This window comes from Puma concolor, chromosome B4 (genome assembly GCF_028749965.1).
Source record: "Puma concolor isolate L17-30 chromosome B4, mPumCon1.1.hap2, whole genome shotgun sequence".
Classification (NCBI taxonomy): domain Eukaryota; kingdom Metazoa; phylum Chordata; class Mammalia; order Carnivora; family Felidae; genus Puma; species Puma concolor.
In genome coordinates, this window is record NC_141673.1 from 122,844,551 (window position 1) to 122,864,285 (window position 19,735).

At 34.3% G+C, this 19,735-nt stretch overlaps 1 protein-coding gene across 1 annotated transcript in view; it reads left to right on the forward strand.

The window, feature by feature from the left end:
• The window catches only part of DNAJC1 (DnaJ heat shock protein family (Hsp40) member C1), a 220,174-nt gene that overhangs the window by 61,035 nt on the left and 139,404 nt on the right, over positions 1-19,735 (forward strand). The window contains exons 2-4 of the mRNA XM_086714779.1: positions 11,896-11,997; positions 12,487-12,533; positions 18,930-19,095. Coding sequence (XP_086570905.1) covers positions 11,896-11,997; positions 12,487-12,533; positions 18,930-19,095 — 315 coding nt within the window. The remainder of the gene's footprint in view (positions 1-11,895; positions 11,998-12,486; positions 12,534-18,929; positions 19,096-19,735) is intronic.

Here is a 19,735-nt window from a genome sequence, read left to right on the forward strand (position 1 = left end):
AGGATATCTTACATTAGAAGATGACCAAGGGACGCCTGGGTGGCTCTGTCGAGGAAGCGTCTGACTTCAGCTCATGGCTTGTGGATTTGGGCCCCGCATCAGGCTCTGTGCTGACAGCTCAGAACCTGGAGCCTGCTTTGGATTCTGTGTGTGTTTCTCTCTCTCTGCGCCCCCCTCCCCCTGCTCACTCTCCATCTCTCTCTCTCAAAAATAAATAAACATTAAAAAAATTAAAAAAAAAAAAAAAAAAAAAGAAGATAACCAAGGAGTGGCCATAGGATATGCAGACAAGTCTTTAATTCTAGAAGAGGTACCATGGGAGGTGAGACCAAATTTCTGGCAAGAAATTTTTTGCCACTTACTACCTGTGTAACATTGGGCAGATTACTCAGTCTCAGTTTGAGCCCCAGTTTTCTCATTGAAATAGAGATAGTAGTTACCACAAAGGGTTGCAAGGATGAAGGGAATTAGCATATATAAATATATATGTACATTAATATATATATCCTATGTACATCCTATATACATATACATACATATATGTGCTAATTCCCTTTATATATATGTATATTTGTATATGCCTATATATATATGCACATATATGTATACATATACATACATATAGTGGCTAGAATGATGCCTACTACATAGCATGCAATAAAGGTATTTCTGCATTGTCTTGGTTTTTTAAAAGCGAGATAAAATTCATGAAACAATATAACCATTTTAAAGTATACAATTCAGTGATTTACAGTATATTCACAGTGTTGTGCAGTCATGATTTAATTCCAGAACATTTTCATCACCCCAACAGAAACTCTGTGTACATTAAGGAGTCACTCCCCTGTTCCTCATTCTCCCCAGTCCCTGGGAACTATGGATATGTTTTCTGTCTCGATGGATTTGTTCATAAAGTACAAATGTATAGTTAAAATGGATTCATATAACATATGGCTTTTGTGTCCAGCCCTTTTCACTAAGCATAGTGTTCTCAAGGTTTATTCATATTGTAGCATATATCAGTACCATATTCATTTTTGTGTCTGAATTATATTTATTGTGTGTATAGACCTCTACTGCATCCATGCGTAGGTCGGTGGACATTTGGGTTGTTTTCACTTTTTGGCTATTGTAAATAATGCTGCTGTGAACATTTGTGTGCAAGTTTTTGTTTGAACACCTGTTTTCATTCTTTTCAATAAATATCTAGGAGTGTAATTACTAGGTCATATGGTGCTTCTGTGTTTATTTATTCTATGTTTATTTATTATATATATTTTCAAGGAATCACCAAACAGTGATTTTGTCCAGTGGCTGCAAAATTTTAAATTTTGATGAAGTATAGTTCTCTCTTTTATCTTCTATCCCTTTGATGTCGTAGCTAAGAGTGCATTATAAAATCCAACGTCATGCAGATTTACCTCTATGTTTTCTTCTAAGAATCTTATCGTTTTAGCTCTTACATTTAGGACTTTGATCCATTTCTAGCTAATTTGTGTTTGTAGTGTGAGGTAAGGGTCCAGCTTCAGTCTTTTGCATATGGATATCCAGTTGTCTCAGCATTGTTTGTGGAAAAGGCTATTCTCTTCCTATTAAATGATCTTGGCATCCTTGTTGAAAATCAGCTGACCATGGAAGGAAGGAAGGAAGGAAGGAAGCCAGTTAACCATAGATGACTAAGTTTATTTCTGAACTCTGAATTCTTTTATTGAGCTATATGTCTGATCTTGCTTCATGACCATACTATCTTAATGACTGTAGATTTATAGGAAATTTTGAAATTAAGACTTGCAAGTCCTCCGATTTTGTTGTTTGTTTGTTTTCATGATGTTGTAGCTATTCTGGGTCTCTGGCATTTCCCTATGAATTTTAGGATAAGCATGTACATTTTTCCAAAATAACAGGTAGGATTTTCATAGGGATTGTATTGAATCTACTTGGGAAGATCAACTTGGGAAGTATTGCCATCTTAACAGTATTAAGTCTTCTCATTCATGAAATGGGATCTCTCTCCATTTATTTAGATCTTTCATTTCTTTCAGCAATGTTTTATAATTCACATTGTACAAATGTTACACATTTGTTAAACTTATTCCTGGGTATTTTATTCTTTTTGTTGCTGTTGTAAAAGATTTGTCTTAATTTCATTTTCAGATTTTCTTATTGTTAGTGTATAGAAATACAACTGATTTTTATATGTTGATCTGGTGTCCTACTACTTGTTGGATTTATTAGCTCTGATACTTGTTCTGTGATGCTTTAGGATTTTCTTTTCTTTTTTTTTTAAGATTTTATTTTTAAGTAATCTCTGCACCCAATGTGAGGCTCAAACTCACAACCCCAAGATCAAGAGTCACATGCTCTTCTGACTGAGCCAACCAGGTGCCCCATACTTTAGAATTTTTTCTCTTTCTTTTCTTTTCTTTTCTTTTCTTTTCTTTTCTTTTCTTTTCTTTTCTTTTCTTTTCTTTTCTTTTTGTCTTAAGTTATGTATTTATTTTTGAGAGAGAGAGACAGAGAGAGAGAGTGGGGAAGGAGCAGGGAGAGAGGGAAGAGTGAGAATCTCAGGCAGGCTCTGCACTGTCACCACAGAGCCTTATGTGGGCTTGAATCACAAACCATGAGATCATGACCTGAGCTGAAGTCAGGCACTTAACCAGCTGAGCCACCCAGGCACCCCTTAGGATTTTCTATATATAAAATCATATCATTTGTGAATGGAGATGATATTAATTCTTCCATACCAATTTGGATGCCTTTTATTTGTTTTTCTTGAGTAGTTGCTCAGGCTAGGACACCAGTACAAAAGTGGTGACAGCAGACATCTGTCTTATTACTAATCTTGGGGGGAAACTTTCAGCCTTTCACCATTAAGTATGAAGTTAGCTATAGGTTTTTCATATATGCCCTTTATCAACTTGAGAAAGTTCCCTTCTAGTCCTAGTTTATTTATTTTGTTATCAAATGGTATTATATTTTACCATATACTTTTCCCATCAATTGAGATAATGATGTGATTTTAGTCCCTCATTTTAATAATATGGTATATAACGTTAAATTTTCATACATCGAATCCACCCTTGCATTCATGGGATAAATAGCATCTGGTCATGATATATAATTCTTTTTACATGCTGCTGAATTTGGATTACTAGAAATTTGTTGAGGAATTGTGTCAATATTCATAAGGGATATTGGTCTATAGTTTTCTTTTTTTGTAGTGTTTGTCTTGCTTTCAGTATCGGTGCCCTATAGAATGAGTTAGAAAGCATTCCTTCCACTTCTGTGTTTTGGAAGAGTTTGTAGAGGACTGGTGATTTCTTTAAATGTATATTAGAATTCACTAGTGAAGTCATCAGATTTTGCAGTTTGGGGCTTTGTTGGATGTTGAGGTTTCTTTTTTGGTTTTGGGTCTTTAAAACTAATCAATTTCTTTATTGTTATAAGTATATCCAGTTTTTCTGTTTCTTCACGAGTCAATTTGTGTGTTTCTAGGAATTTGTCTATTTTGTTTGAGTTTTCTAATTGCTTGGCAAACAATTATTTATGCATAGTATTTTCTTTTTAAAAAAATGTTTATTTTGAGGGGTGCCTGGGTGGCTCAGTCATTTGGGCATCCAACTTCAGCTCAGGTCATGATCTCATGGTTCATGAGTTTGAGCCCCGCATAGGGCTCTGTACTGACAGCTTAGAGCCTAGAGCCTGCTTTGGATTTTGTGTCTACCTCTCTTTCTTCCCCACCCCCTGTTCATGTTCTATCTCCTCTCAATAAATAAAAGCATTAAAAATTTTTTTTTTAATTTTTAAAAATATTAGAGAGAGAGAGAGAGAGAGAGAGAGAGAGAGAGAGAGAGAGACAGTGGGTGTGAGCAGGGAGAGAGAGAATCCTAAGGAGGCTTTGTGCTGTCGTCACAGAGACTGATGTGGGGCTTGATCTCACAAACTGTGAGATCATGACCAGAGCTGAAACCCAGGATATTTAATGGACTGAGCCACCCAGGTGCCTCATGCATAGTATTTTCTTACAATTGTTTTTATTTCTGTAAGATTGGCAGTGATGTGTCCCCACTTTTAGTCCTGATTTTAATAACTTGAATCCCCTCTCTCATTCAAGTATAGGTTTATCAATTTTGTTGACGTTTTCAGAGAACCAACTTTTGGTTTTCTGGAGTCTCTCTGTTGTTGTTCTGTTCTTTATTTCACTAATCTGTGCTCTAATCTTTATTATTTCCTTTCTTCTATTTGCTTTGGGTTTAGTTTATATTCTTTTCTGTTTCCTTAAGGTGGAAGGTTAGGTTGAGATTTTTTTAATCATTGTTTATAGCTGTAAAATTCCTTCTGAACACTGCTTTTACTGCAGCCTAAGTTTTGGTATGTTGCAGTTTGGTTTTCATTTATATCAAAGTGCTTTCTAATGTTTATAGTGATTCCTTTTTTTACTTTATACAAAATTGAATACCATGATTTAATTTACTTCTTGCTTAATGCTTAGTCATATTAAGTTAGAAAAATACTTATAAGTAACTATTAATGTTAATGAATTAAAACCTCCCAGAATGAGTAAATCCAAAAGGAAATGATATGTTCTCGAAATTTAATGACCTTTCCTGTTTCATTCACAATCTAAACATCCCTGGAAAAAGATTCTCTAGAGTTTTTCAGTTTTGTTCTTCAAGAACACAGTTTTCTAGGGGCGCCTGGGTGGCTCAGTCAGTTGGGTGTCCGACTTCGGCTCAGGTCATGATCTCGCGGTCTGTGAGTTCGAGCCCCTCGTTGGGCTCTGTGCTGACAGCTCAGAGCCTGGAGCCTGTTTCAGAATCTGTGTCTCTCTCTTGCTCTGACCTTCACCCATTCATGCTCTGTCCCTCTCTCTGTCTCAAAAATGAATAAACATTAAAAAAAATTAAAAAAAACAGTTTTCTAGACTGTTTCTGTGTTCTTGTTACATGTACACAATTATCTTATAGAGAGATAACATAATGGCACTTGTCATTCATATATAAGTTGTTTTTGGTGGGTTTTTTTTTTGACTCACTGGTTGTTCATGAGTGTGTTATTTCCACACATTTGTGAATTTTCCAAATTTCCTTCTGTCATTGATTTTTAATTTTATTCCATTGTGGTTAGAGAAGATACTTTGTATGATTTCAGTATTTTAAAATTTATCTTGACTTACATTGTGGCCTAAAATCTGGCCTATTATGGAAATGTTTCATGTGTATTCTGCTATTGTTAGGTAGAATGTTCTGTGGATGTCTGGTAGGTAGGTCAACCAGTTGGTTTACTGTTGTTTAAGTCTTCTGTTTACTTGCTAATGTTCTGCCTAATTTCTCTGGACATTATTGAGAAACTGGGGTATTGAAGTTTCCAATATTACTGTACAAATGCTCCATTTCTCCCTTTAAATCTGTTAAGTAGTTGCTTTATATGTTTTGGGGCTCTGTTGTTAGGTGCATATATGTTTATAATTGTTATAGCATCTTGATGCATTCATCTTTTTGCATTATGTAATGTTCTTTTTTGTCTCTTGTAACCATTTTTGTCTTAGTGTCTGTTTTGCATGGTGTTAATATAGCCATCCCAGCTCTCTTTTGGTTACTCTTTGCACTTAGTATTATTTTCCACCCTCACATTTTCACTTTGGTTCTAAAATGATTTTCTTATAGGCCCCATATAGTTGGAGCATGGTTGTTTTTAATCCATTTTGCAAGTTTCTGCCTTTTAATTGGAGAGCTTAATCCATTTACATTTAAAGTAATTACTGATAAGGAAGGACTTACTTTTACCACTTTGCTGTTTGTTTTCTATATGCTTTTTATCTTCTCTTTTCCTAAGTTCCTCCTTTTCTGCCTTTTTTTATGTTAGATTTTTTTTCTAGTGTACCATTTGATCCAGTTTTTATTTTACTGTTGATCTCTTTGTGTTTGTCGTGGGGATTACAGTTAACATTTATTTATAGCAATGTAGTTTGAATTAATACCTATTTAAATCATATAAAAACTTTGGCTCCTACAAAGCCTATTCCTATTTCCTTATGTAGTTATTGTCCCTGATTACATCTATATACATGTATGCCTATAGACATAGATTTATATCATTGTCTTCTTTTACATAGATTTATAATTATTGCTTTAGTTGTTGTCCTTTAAGTTGTATAGAAAAAAATTGAAATACTAACCAATAATACACAGATGTTGACTTCTATATTTATCTATATGTTATCTTTACCAGTGTTTATCTCTTCATATAGATTTGAGTTACTGTCTAGTATTTTTTTTTTTTCCTTTCAGCCTGAAGAACTCCCTGTGGTATTTCTTCCTTAGCAAATCTATTAGTAATAAATTCTCAGTTTTTATGTAATTGGAATATTCATTTCTCTTTCATTTTTGAGGGATAGGTTTGCTGGACTTAGAATTCTTGGATAAAAATTTTTCTTAGCACTTTAAATATGTCATTCTACTACTTTCTGGCCTCCATGGTTTCTTATGAGAAATTAGCTGTTAATAATGTGAGGATTCTCTCCCTTGGACTTTGTCTTTTAACAATTTGATTTTTATGTTTCTAAGTGTGGCTCTCTGAGTTATACTACTTAGGATTGTTGTAGTTCTTGGATGCATATGTTTATGTCTTTCATCAAATTTTGGCTGTTTTCAGGCATTTTTTCTTCAAATATATTTTTTTTCCATACCTTTCTCTCTTCTTCCTATTGGACTCTCTTCTTCCTATTGGACTTCTTATTGGACTCTCTTCTTCCTATTGGACTTCTTCCTGTTGGACTCTTCCTATTGGACTTCCTGTTGGAACTCTTTATGTGTTCATTTTTCTTCATTCTTCTTTCTGCTCCTCATATTGGGTAATCTCAATTTGACCTATCTTCAAGTTCATAGATTCTTTCTGCTCAGCTCTGTTTTTGAGCCCCTCTAGTGAATTTTTATTTTCAGTTATTATATTTTTCAAGTCCGCAATTTCTATTTGGCTCCTTTTTAAAATTTCTGTCTCTTTGTTGAAATTCTCAATGTGGTGAGACATTACTTTACTTCTTTGTATGTGCTTGAGGATATTTAAAATAATTTACTTAGGGGTGCCTGGGTGGCTCAGTCAGTTAAGTGTTGACTTCGGCTCAGGTCATGATCTCACAGTTCATGAGTTCAAGCCCTGTGTTGGGCTTGAACAGCTGTCTGTGCTGAGAGCTCACAGCCTGGAGCCTGCTTCGATTCTGTGTCTCCCTCTCTTTCTACCTTTCGCCTGCTCACACTCTGTCTCTCTCTCTCAAAAATAAATAAACATTAAAAAGTTTTTTTTTTTTAATTTTTTTTTTCAACGTTTATTTATTTTTGGGACAGAGAGACAGAGCATGAACGGGGGAGGGGCAGAGAGAGAGGGAGACACAGAATCGGAAACAGGCTCCAGGCTCTGAGCCATCAGCCCAGAGCTCGACGCGGGGCTCGAACTCACGGACCGCGGGATCGTGACCTGGCTGAAGCCGGACGCTTAACCGACTGCGCCACCCAGGCGCCCCAAAAAAATTTTTTTAAAAAATAGTTGACTTAAAGTCTTTGTCTAGTAAGTTCAATGTCTGGGCTTCCTCAAGGATAATTTGTATTAATTTCTTTTATCACCATACATTTTTGTTTTCTTTGGATGCTTTATGGTTTTTAATGAATACTAGACATTTAATCAGATTCTCTCACCCCACTAGGGTTTTTGTTTGTTTTTCTGTTTTTTGCTGCTTGTGGTTGTTGTTTGCCTAGTGACTTTTTTAAACTAATTTTGTGACATGTATATGCTATGTGTAGCCACTGACATCTCTGTTTGATTTGCTTAGTGGTCAGCTAATGATCCAGCAGATTTCCTTAAAGGCCCAAAGCCAAATATGTGGGGGTGGGGGGGGGGGGGGGACTTAGACTTTGCTAGAGGTAGATTCTGTGTGCATGTTGGGGCATGCCTTCAGCATTCAGCCAGGTTTACAACTCTCTCAGCCTTCACTTTCTGCTTGTGTCCAGGCTAAAGATCAGTCAGAAGTGAGAATTTAGAGCCTTTGCAGGTCTGAGTATGTACTCCACCTTGGGCATGCACATGGTCTTCTGGTTTCCAAGGAGTATGTGGGAGCTTTTCAAAGCCCATATTCTCCAAAGCATCTCATCAGTCTTTCCTCCAAAGCTTTTTGATGTGTCTTTGTATGGCCCAACCGCTATTCCTTGCCCCCTTTGGCACTGGCTAATAAATTTGCCATTATGTTTTTAACAAGTATCTTAGGTAATTAATTGCCTCTTTGCCTTGGAAGAGTTCTGAGTTTGGTAAAATAAAGGTAAATAAAGGTAAAACAATCCATCAGGGAACCAACAAGCAGACCAAAACAAACAACCATGGTTCTTTAAGAACCACCTTGCTTCCTTCAGCACTTGGGAGCCCACACCAAGAACTCAGATTGGTGTCTTCAAGACGCTGAGAATCAGCTGCCTTTTTCTTGTTTAAGTAGTTTGCATAGTTGAGATTGGGTCGATTCTGACCGTTTTTGCCAGATTATTTGCTGTTTCTGTGCAGGGACAGGCCCTTGCAGTTCCCTACTCTGTCATTTTTGCTGATGTCCCATAGCATTGTTTCAATTTTGACAAACATATCACTTTCATAGTTTTATTTTAAGAATGTTCATATGTACCTTCTTTACAGAGGTCATCCAAACATTAAGATAATTCATGTTCAAGTTGCCAAGGAACCATATCATATTTAGAAGGAAAAGAATTCTGCTAATTGACCTCTGTAGATCTACTGATGTCAACAGTGTTAAAGATAGCCAGTTCGGGGCGCCTGGGTGGCGCAGTCGGTTAAGCGTCCGACTTCAGCCAGGTCACGATCTCGCAGTCTATGAGTTCGAGCCCCGCGTCAGGCTCTGGGCTGATGGCTCGGAGCCTGGAGCCTGTTTACGATTCTGTGTCTCCCTCTCTCTCTGCCCCTCCCCCGTTCATGCTCTGTCTCTCTCTGTCCCAAAATTAAATAAAAAAAAAAAACGTTGAAAAAAAAAATTAAAAAAGAAAAAAAAAAAAAGCCAGTTCACCCACAGCCCTATCAAAAACTTTTCTCTGCAAGCCAGAGAGATAAAAGGCTAATCTACTGAGTATAAGAGGTGAATGTTCTAACATTCAGGTCTCTAGTAGAAATATTATATAAAATGTTAGAAAAGTTAACACATATTAGGGTCTTTACCTGTAAAATTGCAGTTGAGGACCACCTCGGTGGCTCAGTTGGTTGAGCGTCGGACATTAGCTCAGGTCATGATCTCTCATTCTGTGGATTCAAGGCCCACATTGGGCTCTGTGCTGACAGCTCAGAGCTTGGAGCCTGCTTTGGATACTTTGTCTCCCTCTCTGTCTGCCCCTCCCCTACTTGTGCTGCATGTGTCTGTCTGTCCCCCCGCCCACCCCCTGCCCTCTTTCAGAAATAAAAATAAACATAAAAAAATTTTTTTTAATAAAATAAAATTGCAGTTGAACATTCACATTGTAGTTATGGGGATGTTTTCCACATGGTTTATCAGATCAGTATGAATCTAACAGTTGTTCTCACTGCCTTCCCAAAGCTGTAGCCTCTTACAAAGTGACTCAACCCAAATCTACTAACTGAATCTAAAGAGCTAATATAGAGATCTCTGATTCTGATGCGGCATTTTTTAGGTTTGAATTCTGTTTTCATCTATTTACCAGCAGTATCAATTTGAGCAAGTTACTTAACCTCTCTCACCTCATCAGTAAAATTAGCCTAACAACAACTATACTTACCCTGTAGCTTTGTTTTGAGGATGAAATAAGTTAAGATTCATTAAGTAATTTACTGAAATTAAGTACATCCATAAGCTAGTTTGAGGTGAAGCTTATCTAGAGCATGTCTTTTAGACAGGGAAGTCCTCAAATTTTTCAGTTCTATGCACGCAGGGTGGGGCTAATTGGTGAAATAACCATACTGGACAGATTCTCAAGAGGAAAAAGTCAGACAATATTTGTGGGTAGCCTGAGATACTCATTCCTTAGCCAGGAGAGAACTGTCTATATCTACAGCTGGGTGCAAAACAAAAACATGAGGTTAGGGAACGGCATCCTAATGTGTAATGATCTGGGGGACCAGGAGGATGGGCCATGATAGTGGGAGAGAAAGCTAAAAAGATTGGAAAAGACAGATGATGAAGGCACTTGGGAGTTACTGAAGGGTTTGAAATAGGAGAGCCATCTGGCTACATTTATATTTAGGGCACATATTGTGGCAGGAAAATGGAGAATTAGAATCAGCATGGTAAGACTAGAAGGAGGAAAATGCCTTAAGTGACTATTAGTTATTTTTATTTTTAAATATGGCAGAGGTGTTTCATAATGAGCATGAAGTAATTTTGTAACACGAGAAAATACATGTTTTATTTTGTAAGAAATCTACTTTTGGAATTGTTCTATGATATAGTCCCAATTTAATAAAATCCAAAATTAAAGTCCCAACTAGAGAACAGTTACTGAAAGACATTTGTCCTCTTTGCTCAACAAAATCTCCATCACAGATTTTCAGTAAATAATCATCCTCTTCTATTGCATGTTACCTATTAAGTATAAGGAACACATCATTCTGTTTAGCAAACTAGAATGAAATTTTAACTGTATGACTAGCAAAACTTACTCTGCTAACTTTATATCTTCGCAGTCCTCTATAAGTCACAAGAATATTCACACCTAAGCTAAAATTGTTAACTAGAGTGACACCCAGGAGCAGTAAGCCCCAGAAAACTGATAGTGAAAATAGTGGTTCATAAAGAAAAGCTTTACAAATTCTCACTTTGCCTCTCTCCAGCTCTGTTTCTTTAACAGCTATTTAGTCCCAGGTACACAGATTTTTTTGTGTGTTTTGTTTTGGATTTTGAGTCATTTGGCCTTTTTTCGGACAGTAGTTTTAAGAATTGGACAAATTTTCAACTATAAAACAAAATAAATTTAATAAACAACTCTATTATCATTTTGTACTACTATGAATATGCTAGTTAATAGAATCATTTTGACCTAGGTGGAGATCAAGTTTTAAACCCGATTTGACATTGTGTTCATTGTTATTGTCATATATTTTATGCTGGCTATGTGAAATCATGTTTTCTGAGTTTATCTGTACACACAGGATTACATAAAATGTAATTTTAACATCTGCTGAATCCTGCATACCCTTACTGAACTATTGTGACCTTTTAAATATGTCTAAATTGTATATAAATAGTGGGCAAATTTATTTTTGCAAACTAGACTGGAAACTGGACCCCACTGAAAACACCCAGGAAACACTAAAAAAATGTTAAGTGTAATATACACAACTACATCTAATTATAGTTATTTTGGATAAATGCAAATGTAACTGCTTTCAAATAGGCATACTTTTGACATGTGAAATTGAGATTCCATAGGTTGTGGCTCGATGGTAAATTCAATATAAATAACAATGAAGAAACCACATATGGTAAGCCTGGGATTCAGAAATTGGCTTTAAGATTCTCAAATAAATAAAGACCTTCTTTGAAGGCACATGGATGTATTAATTTTTAATTTGTTTCTTTTTGATCTCTTAATTACTGAAAAAGATTTATTGGTTAATTTTAGGAAGGCAAGTGTTTGAAAAGTTTTGCCAAATACTGTCTTCTTTAAATGACTGTATGGTAATGAAAAGTTAAGAGGAGAGCCAAATTAGATTGAATAATTGTTCAGTCATGTGGGTCAGGCCAGTTGCATAGCCTGGTTGTTAGACTGATTGCTCAAATTACATTGCCTGGGGTCCTGCACTTGGTTGGCTGTCTTCTCAGATCTTAACAAGGTTCTGGGAATTTCTTTTTCTGACAACGTTTGCTTTGTGTTTTTCCCCTCCCCCTACCACTTCCAGGATGCTTCATCTGCAGACATTAGAAAAGCATATCGTAAGCTTTCACTGACTTTGCATCCAGACAAGAATAAAGATGAAAATGCAGAAACTCAGTTTAGACAAGTAAGTGAAGTGTGCTATTAATATATTTTGTAACAGATTTATAAATAAATGTTCTCTAGTAGAAATAGTAACTTATAAATGTAGAACATTTCTATTTGAAAATGAGGTTGTAGTTTAGGAATATAATACCATGTTTATTCATTTTTTTACAAAATATCGCCAATATTTTTTTATATTAGAACTCTAAATTCTTGGAGGATCATAATTGTCATAATTTTCTTGTCTAAATTATAGCTTTTGTTTTTAAAAAGCACATTTTAATAATTACTTTTGGATCTTTCACAAAGATTTATTTTGGTATCAAGCATGTTTTAACCTCTGAAGATCCTACTAAAAACATAAAATGTTACATATAATTAAAATTGTGTCTGTTCATTGTATATATGAGCACCCAGGGTTTTCTCCTTGTGCATTATAATGTGTTCACCTTCCTAAGTGATTTCTTATAGTTGAGAGTATTTTTGTTTTAAAGTGATGCTTTTATTTTAGTTGGTGGCCATTTATGAAGTTTTGAAGGATGATGAACGAAGGCAGAGGTGAGTGTTCATTTCTGCTTTTGAATTAAGATGTTGTAGTTTGATGTCTCAGTTTATAAAGGAAAGAATTGTCTCACTAAACATTGTAAGTTAGTGTTTTATTGTTGTTTCTTCCTATGTTTAGAGCAGAGTTTATTTATATTCAGAATATTCACTAGGTTGATTCCGTACTCATAGACTTCAGGATCATGAGTCGTAACATTAGCAAGTCATGGCTCCGTTAGATATGATTTTTAACGTGAGTGTCTATGCTTTGGGAAATACAAATACCACTTGACTTCAAACAAATGCCCAGTCATTTTTGATATATCAGTAATAACTCCTATCTATGCTTGGTGGTCTTTTTATTTTTCTTATTCCTTGAATGTTTTGGAATTAGGTTGTCAGTGATATTCACATTATCACAAATTCTTGGTATTTCCTCACTCTCAAAATAAACCCTGATATTTGTGAGAGAACAGACATGTATAAGTCTGTAGAAAATAGGTGTGGAAGAAAAATGTTTGCTTCTTTTTCCTATTTCTTTTGCCTTTTTCCCTTCTCTTACTCTGCTCCGGTGATTCTGCATTTAGGGTTAAGCTTCGTAGTGGAGGCAGCGCCCTCACTTCGAGACTTCTCTGTACCCTGTTCGGAAGAGGAAGAGTAGTAATATATTTATGCAGTGGTTTATAGTGCCAGTGACAGGAGGAGATTGCAGAGAGGCCCCTTTCCTCTGCTCCTTCAGGATGTGTGGAATGTATAGACACTATTGCATTGGGCTTCAGAGTTTCTTAAGTCAGACCCACAGTAAGAAGTATATTTGGCAAAAAAAAAAAAAAAAAAAGTATATTTGGCATCATGCCTCAGAACACACATACACGTTCACATACCGGAAGCAAAAATTCCACAAAATACTTACAGTATATGAAACAGACTGATATGTTCTATTCTAGGCTAGTCTAGACTAGCCATTTCTTCAAAAAAAAAATTCTTCAAGTGTATTATCTGGAATTATTCTGTGTCCTAAAACGTTAGCTACTACTCTTGGTTCTCATCTTAACTCTTTAATTTGAATACCTCAGTTTGTCAGATTGCAAAGCAAGAACTCAAGATATTCTCTGTAAGTGTTCTTTGCTTTATAACAAGGGCTGGCATTGGTCCAGATACCATAGCAGACATTCCTCTGGTTTGAGATAATCCATAGTGTTGAAAGAGTCCTAGAAGTGTGTTGAAAGAAGTGTTGGTCATTCTGTGCATATTTTCTAGTTGGTTTCTCTCACTGAGCCCCTAGTTTTATTTCACACATCAAGAATGTGTCTGTAAAGATAGCTTTATTTAGTCTCCCTACATCTTTGGCATTAGATTTTGTCTTTTTGTTTGTTGTTATCTTAAAGGTCAGTAAACTTTGTAACAATTTCTTTCTGTTGGTGAAAAATCATTTATATCTTTACAGAACAAATCACTTCTTATGTATAAAATGTTTCTTCATTAATGTATACTCCTCTAACATTTTCTTTTTAGGATTTCTTCTCTTTGCAATTTTTTTTCAATGTTAGTTGAAAAAATGGATCTGACAGTTACACAAACAGCTGTAGTATTTATACCCCCTGAGGCACAAGTAACTCTTTGGTAACTGGTTTTCCTTGAGGCAAAAGTCTTAACTAATCAAGCTGAGAATCACTTCTCTAAAGCTTGTGCCTGAGGCCAGGTGACCTATGTGTATTTAAACGTATATGAGAAATGCACCTCTACAGACAATTACCTGATGTTTCTAATTCCTTTAGGAAAAAAACCCCAGTTGTCATTTTTATCTTCCAAAAGAAGATTGCCTTATACTGGTATTAAAAAATACTCTTTGGTATCACAATTATTTATTATAAATATTCATTAAATAAGTACTTTTAAATGTGTAACCTCCCAGGAATTTGCAATTTGGAAAGTTGTCATATGTGTTTCCCTGTTTATTCCCCTTACAGGTAATTGTGCTTTCACTTAAATCAAGTGCCTGCTTTAAATTTTGGTAGGAAAGAGAATAGCAATGGAAGTAGATCAAATAAACTGGATAACCTTTTTCTTTTTTTCTTTTTAAGTAAAAGACAGATTTTATTTTTAAACAGCCTTATTTGGTTATAATTTGCATACCATAGAAGTCACAGATTTTAAGTGTACAAGATAATGATTTTTATTTAGTAAATTTACACAGTTGTGCAAATCACCACAATCCAGTTTTAGAACATTTCCATCACCTCAAAACATTCCCTCAAGCCCGTCTGCAGGCAGTCACCACTCTGATCCCAGATCCAAGTGATCACTGATCTCCTTTCAGTGTTTGTAAATTTGACATGTCTGGGCCTTTCGTATTAATGAAATCAAGTAATGTGTACGCTTTTGCATCTGGCTTCTATCATAATCTTTTTGAGGTACATCCATATTGTAGCATATACCAGTAGTTCATTCTTTTTCGTTGCTGAATAATATTCCATGCCATATACCACTTTTGTCTATCCATTCACCAACTGATAGACATTTAAGTTGTTCCCACTTTTCAGCTGTGATGAACAATGCTACTATGAATATTCACATACAAATCTTTGTGTGAACAATTTTTTTTTTATTCCTCTTGAATAGATTCCTGGGAGTGAGATTCTGAATAAACTTTCAAGCCTTTTTTTTTCCTCCCCAAAACCTAGACTACATTATGAAAATAACAAGTCTGCCTGGTTAGTGGAAGGAAGCTTAGCATAGCAGCCTTTTCTAAACTCCAGGGGTAACTTGGTTATTTTGGGGAATAGCAGCTCAGCTATATTCTGACATAAATTTCTATACAAGTATCCTGAGTGTTAGAGGAAATGAAGTCCTGAGTAGATATCAATCATTACATATAAACACTAGATTATGCTTTGTAATATCAGCATATTACTTTTGTTTAAAATATATTCTAAATTTTTAACCAGCGGTATTTTGCTAACCCAGTTGTACAACTTTAAATTTGTTTTAGTTTTTTCGGTCTGTTTTACAGTACTATATTTGTAAAAGTTGAATGTATTTTTTTAGCTTACTAAATAAAATCATGTTTTATTTCAAATTCAGTGAAAAGTATAGTTATCTCAGCCTTAATATGATAAACATTTACAAATCCATTACATCATTATTCTAAATTTGATAGCAGGTGTGTTTGAAGAAAAGTAAACATTAACTTGAGAATAAGAAATCTTAGTACCTTCCCTAATTAGGAGATATAAGATACCTATTATATGCAATACATGAAGTGCTGTGTACCACAAGTTTTGGCATATATATATACATTTTATAAAGGAGAGTATGATTGATTAATTTAGATGTGTTTCTTGTTTATGATCTTTGTGTAATTAATTTTTATTCAAAGGTTCAAAATGAGACCTAAGTGCATGTGGTTATTAGTGTTTTAAACTAAAAATTCACACTTTGTATGATGGGAAATTTACAGTTTAGGCAAATGCTAGAATTATTTAAGTACTTGTTTTCAAAATACGTATGTTTTCTATTTTAGTTTCATAGTTGCTATTTTATATTTCAAAATATGCAAATATTTTATATTTATATAAATGTTTTTCCATTGGTAATTTAAACCTTTTTAGATTTATTTGCTTTCTGATGTTTGTATTAGGCTAAATAATATTTGAAAAATTGAGGTTATAGAGTGAAACTCACTAATGATTATGTAACCGTTATTTTATATTTATCATGTACATTTTAAGAAAATCAAAGTAAACATATTTTAGGCCATATGTTGAATGTGGAACTGATTAATCAGTATTTTAACTTCCAAGATAATGGCCTTAATAATTCCATACCAGTTTTTGCATTAGTGATATTTTCATCACACAGATTTACTTTTGTTTTTTCTTATAACATATTCATACATGTGCGCATTCTTAATCTGGTTTTAACAAATTATTGAGAGTGGTTTGCATGAAATGAATTACAGAACATTTTAACAGTGTTATGTGTTAAATACAGAAACAGCATAACATAGTGATGCCTTAAATTTTATGTGTTGTCAACACATTTTTTCTTAAATGACTATGAATATAGTCCCTGCGTATTGTACAAAATATCTCTATTTTTCGGTGTTTCAGGAAAGTGGTGATTTATCTTTTAACAGCGTATATTCTAAAAAAGTGAACTATAATAGAAGCTATCTTCCCTTAAAATGGCCAGTCGTGTGAGCCATAATGTTCATTGATAGTAAAATCAATAGAGCATTGATTCTAAGCTTAATCCTTGGAGACTGTTGTTTAGAGTGGCAGACATAGCTTAGTAAATATCTGGTTCTGTTTAATGTGTTCAGTGCATGCGGTTTTGCTGTCTTGAATTTGGCTGTACACTAAGTACAACTTGTATGTGAGGGGAGAAAAGAGTTAGCTATTACTGGATACATAGCACTTCAACAATGATGGTGATAAAATGTGTGATATGAGATTCATAGCTACGAGTTTAGTTATGTCTTCTTACAATACAATGTAGATTTAAAACAAATTCAATACTTAGTAATGCTCTTAGGGAATCGTCGCCACTTCCTTAGATGGTCTTTATCAATAACCACTTTCTACATGAAGTTATTTCATGGGAGAGATTCGCTGAAAACAGTGGTTTCTATATTCACCTCCTTTTCCCTGAACAAATCTGAAGTAGAATGTAGATTTAGAATACATGCAGGATTTAACATTCATTGGCCTTCATTCAAACGTTGTAATCTTGAAACCTTTTTGCCAATCCATTTCTAATTTAAAATGAGTCAATTTTTACAAAGATGGATTTAAACAAACTTCTGAGGACAGGAATGATAGCTTTTGATTCAATCGTGTTATTATATCTTGATGTTAGTGTTCAAGAATTGCTTTAAAAAGAATAGTTAACATCAGATTTTGTCTGGTCTAGCCACTACACAACCATATTTTAATTTGTACACTCTTGTATACTACACAGTTTGCCTTTTAAGAGTTTAGTACTAATGTCTTTTGCTTTGAACATTAGTTATTCTGATCTGCCATTATTATTAATAATCTAAGTTGATCTAAATGTCAGATTTTCCAGTCTTGCTAATAAAATATATTTTGAATTTGTAACCAATATTTTCCTACTGAAAAAAGAAGGTGCCTATAATAAATCCTCTGCTTTATTTTTTTTTCCAGCATATCTCCAAGGTATCAATTTAATAACTATCAAAGTAGCTACTGCAGTTGTTGCATTTAAATTGATTTACATGTCAAGACTGGCAGTTTAGCAGCTGCGCTATTATTCCTAGATCGGTCAATTTACTTGAGAAAAACCTACTACTGAGTTCTACTGACCTGCCTGACAATATAGGCCCTATTTCTATTCCTGTAATTAGGCCTGCGACTAACTCAGAATATTTTTAATTAAAATATTTTGGTCAATGTGTTGCACCAAATTAGGCCTTTCAGTGAAGATTTAATTCCAGAAATAGTGTGATTAGAATTTTTAATGAGTTGTGTTCAATTAAGATTAACAGGTTGTGTGTTTTGAACATACAGTGTTTGTGTGTGACCATTTTGAGTTTTACAATCATAAATGTTACTCCTGATTTTTAACCTTAAAAATATTTGTCTTAATAATGGTCTGACAGGTAAATTGAAATTCAGTTAAAATTTTATTCTAAAGAAAGCTGATTTAAAATGCATTACTAGGAGAGCTTTTATCCGTTATGTTCTGTCCCTCCAGCAAAGCCAAAAATGAGGAAATTGCCACTTAAATGTTTACAAATAAACAGTTTTACTGAGAAATCTAACATAAACACTGGTTGTTTCCCATCTCTTTCTACTATGGAAACTTGTTATTCTTTAAAGGAATTTGAGCAATACAAAATTAAAAGATGCTTGTCTTACAGGCTTTTAATCACGAAGGAGCTTTGATGAAATATTATATATGAATTTTTCAACCTTGAACTACATAGTGCAGGGTTGGAAATAATAGCACTGGCTAGAAGATGTATCCTGAATTTCGTTCAATTAATATATGATTCATGGTAACAAATAGAGCTCTTATCTTGATTTTTATTCCATTGAGATTGTTCCCTTTGTTGCTGGCTTCTATGGTGGGGTCTTTACTGCAGACTGATAGAGAGGTAGACTATATGGCTCCTTTAGTTTAGATGTCATTCCAGAAGTCACATCACTGTTAAATACAAGGTCTGGTATCCACAGTGTATGACTGTGTATCTTTTTGAAGATTGTGATTGTTCTACACACAGAGGTTTGAGTTTATAGGCCATTGTAATGCTGCTAATCTACACAAATGTTATATATTTTGGAGAAATTCTTTTTCTCTTGCCTCTTTGTAAATATGGGTATGAGTAAATTTTTTTTGTTTTTATTTTAAACTCCCCATGAAAAACTATTATATTTGCTACTGTAGGTATGATGATATTCTGATCAATGGACTTCCAGATTGGCGACAGCCTGTATTCTACTACAGGCGGGTGAGAAAAATGAGCAATGCTGAGCTGGCTTTACTTTTGTTCATTATTCTCACAGTGGGTCATTACGCTGTGGTTTGGTCAATCTACCTGGAAAAACAACTGGTAAGTATTGGTAATAAATCAAATGATCTAGCCTCCTTAATTTTATCTGGAATTTCAGACATTTTATTTTTCAACAGATAAAAATTTCAATTTTTCTATATGTACTCCTTATCCTAATAGTTTTGTACTCCATAGCTGGTGTTCAGTGTGCTTCTAAGTCAAGAAGAACCTATGACATAAAAGAAGGGTTGTTTTTTTTCTTTTTTAATAAAAAAAAGGTGGCATTTGAATTTGTCATAAAATTTTGTGAAGGTCCAAATATCTAGCTGAAAATTAGCAGGGAGAGCCATGTTTTCTTAATTGCCACCTTCCAAACAAATATTTTTTATGTAAAAATGATGTTAGAAATTTTTGTGTCATAGCCTTTTATGTAAAGAATTTTACTTTAAAAGGTTTTAACTAAATATAAGACTTGAAATGAGTATAATTTTATAATTTCAGAGATCAGTTGGTTAAAAAATTACACTTTTCTTCTTTTAACATACCATTACATAGTTTATTCTGCTCAGATTTTTTTTATGTGCTAAAGATAATCAAACATATTTATCAGTATTCATAAATTAGCATCTGTTTACTCATTCTTTTTGAAGTGACATTATTAAAGTTGGATGAATGAGAAAAAGTAAGTTGAATGCTTTCT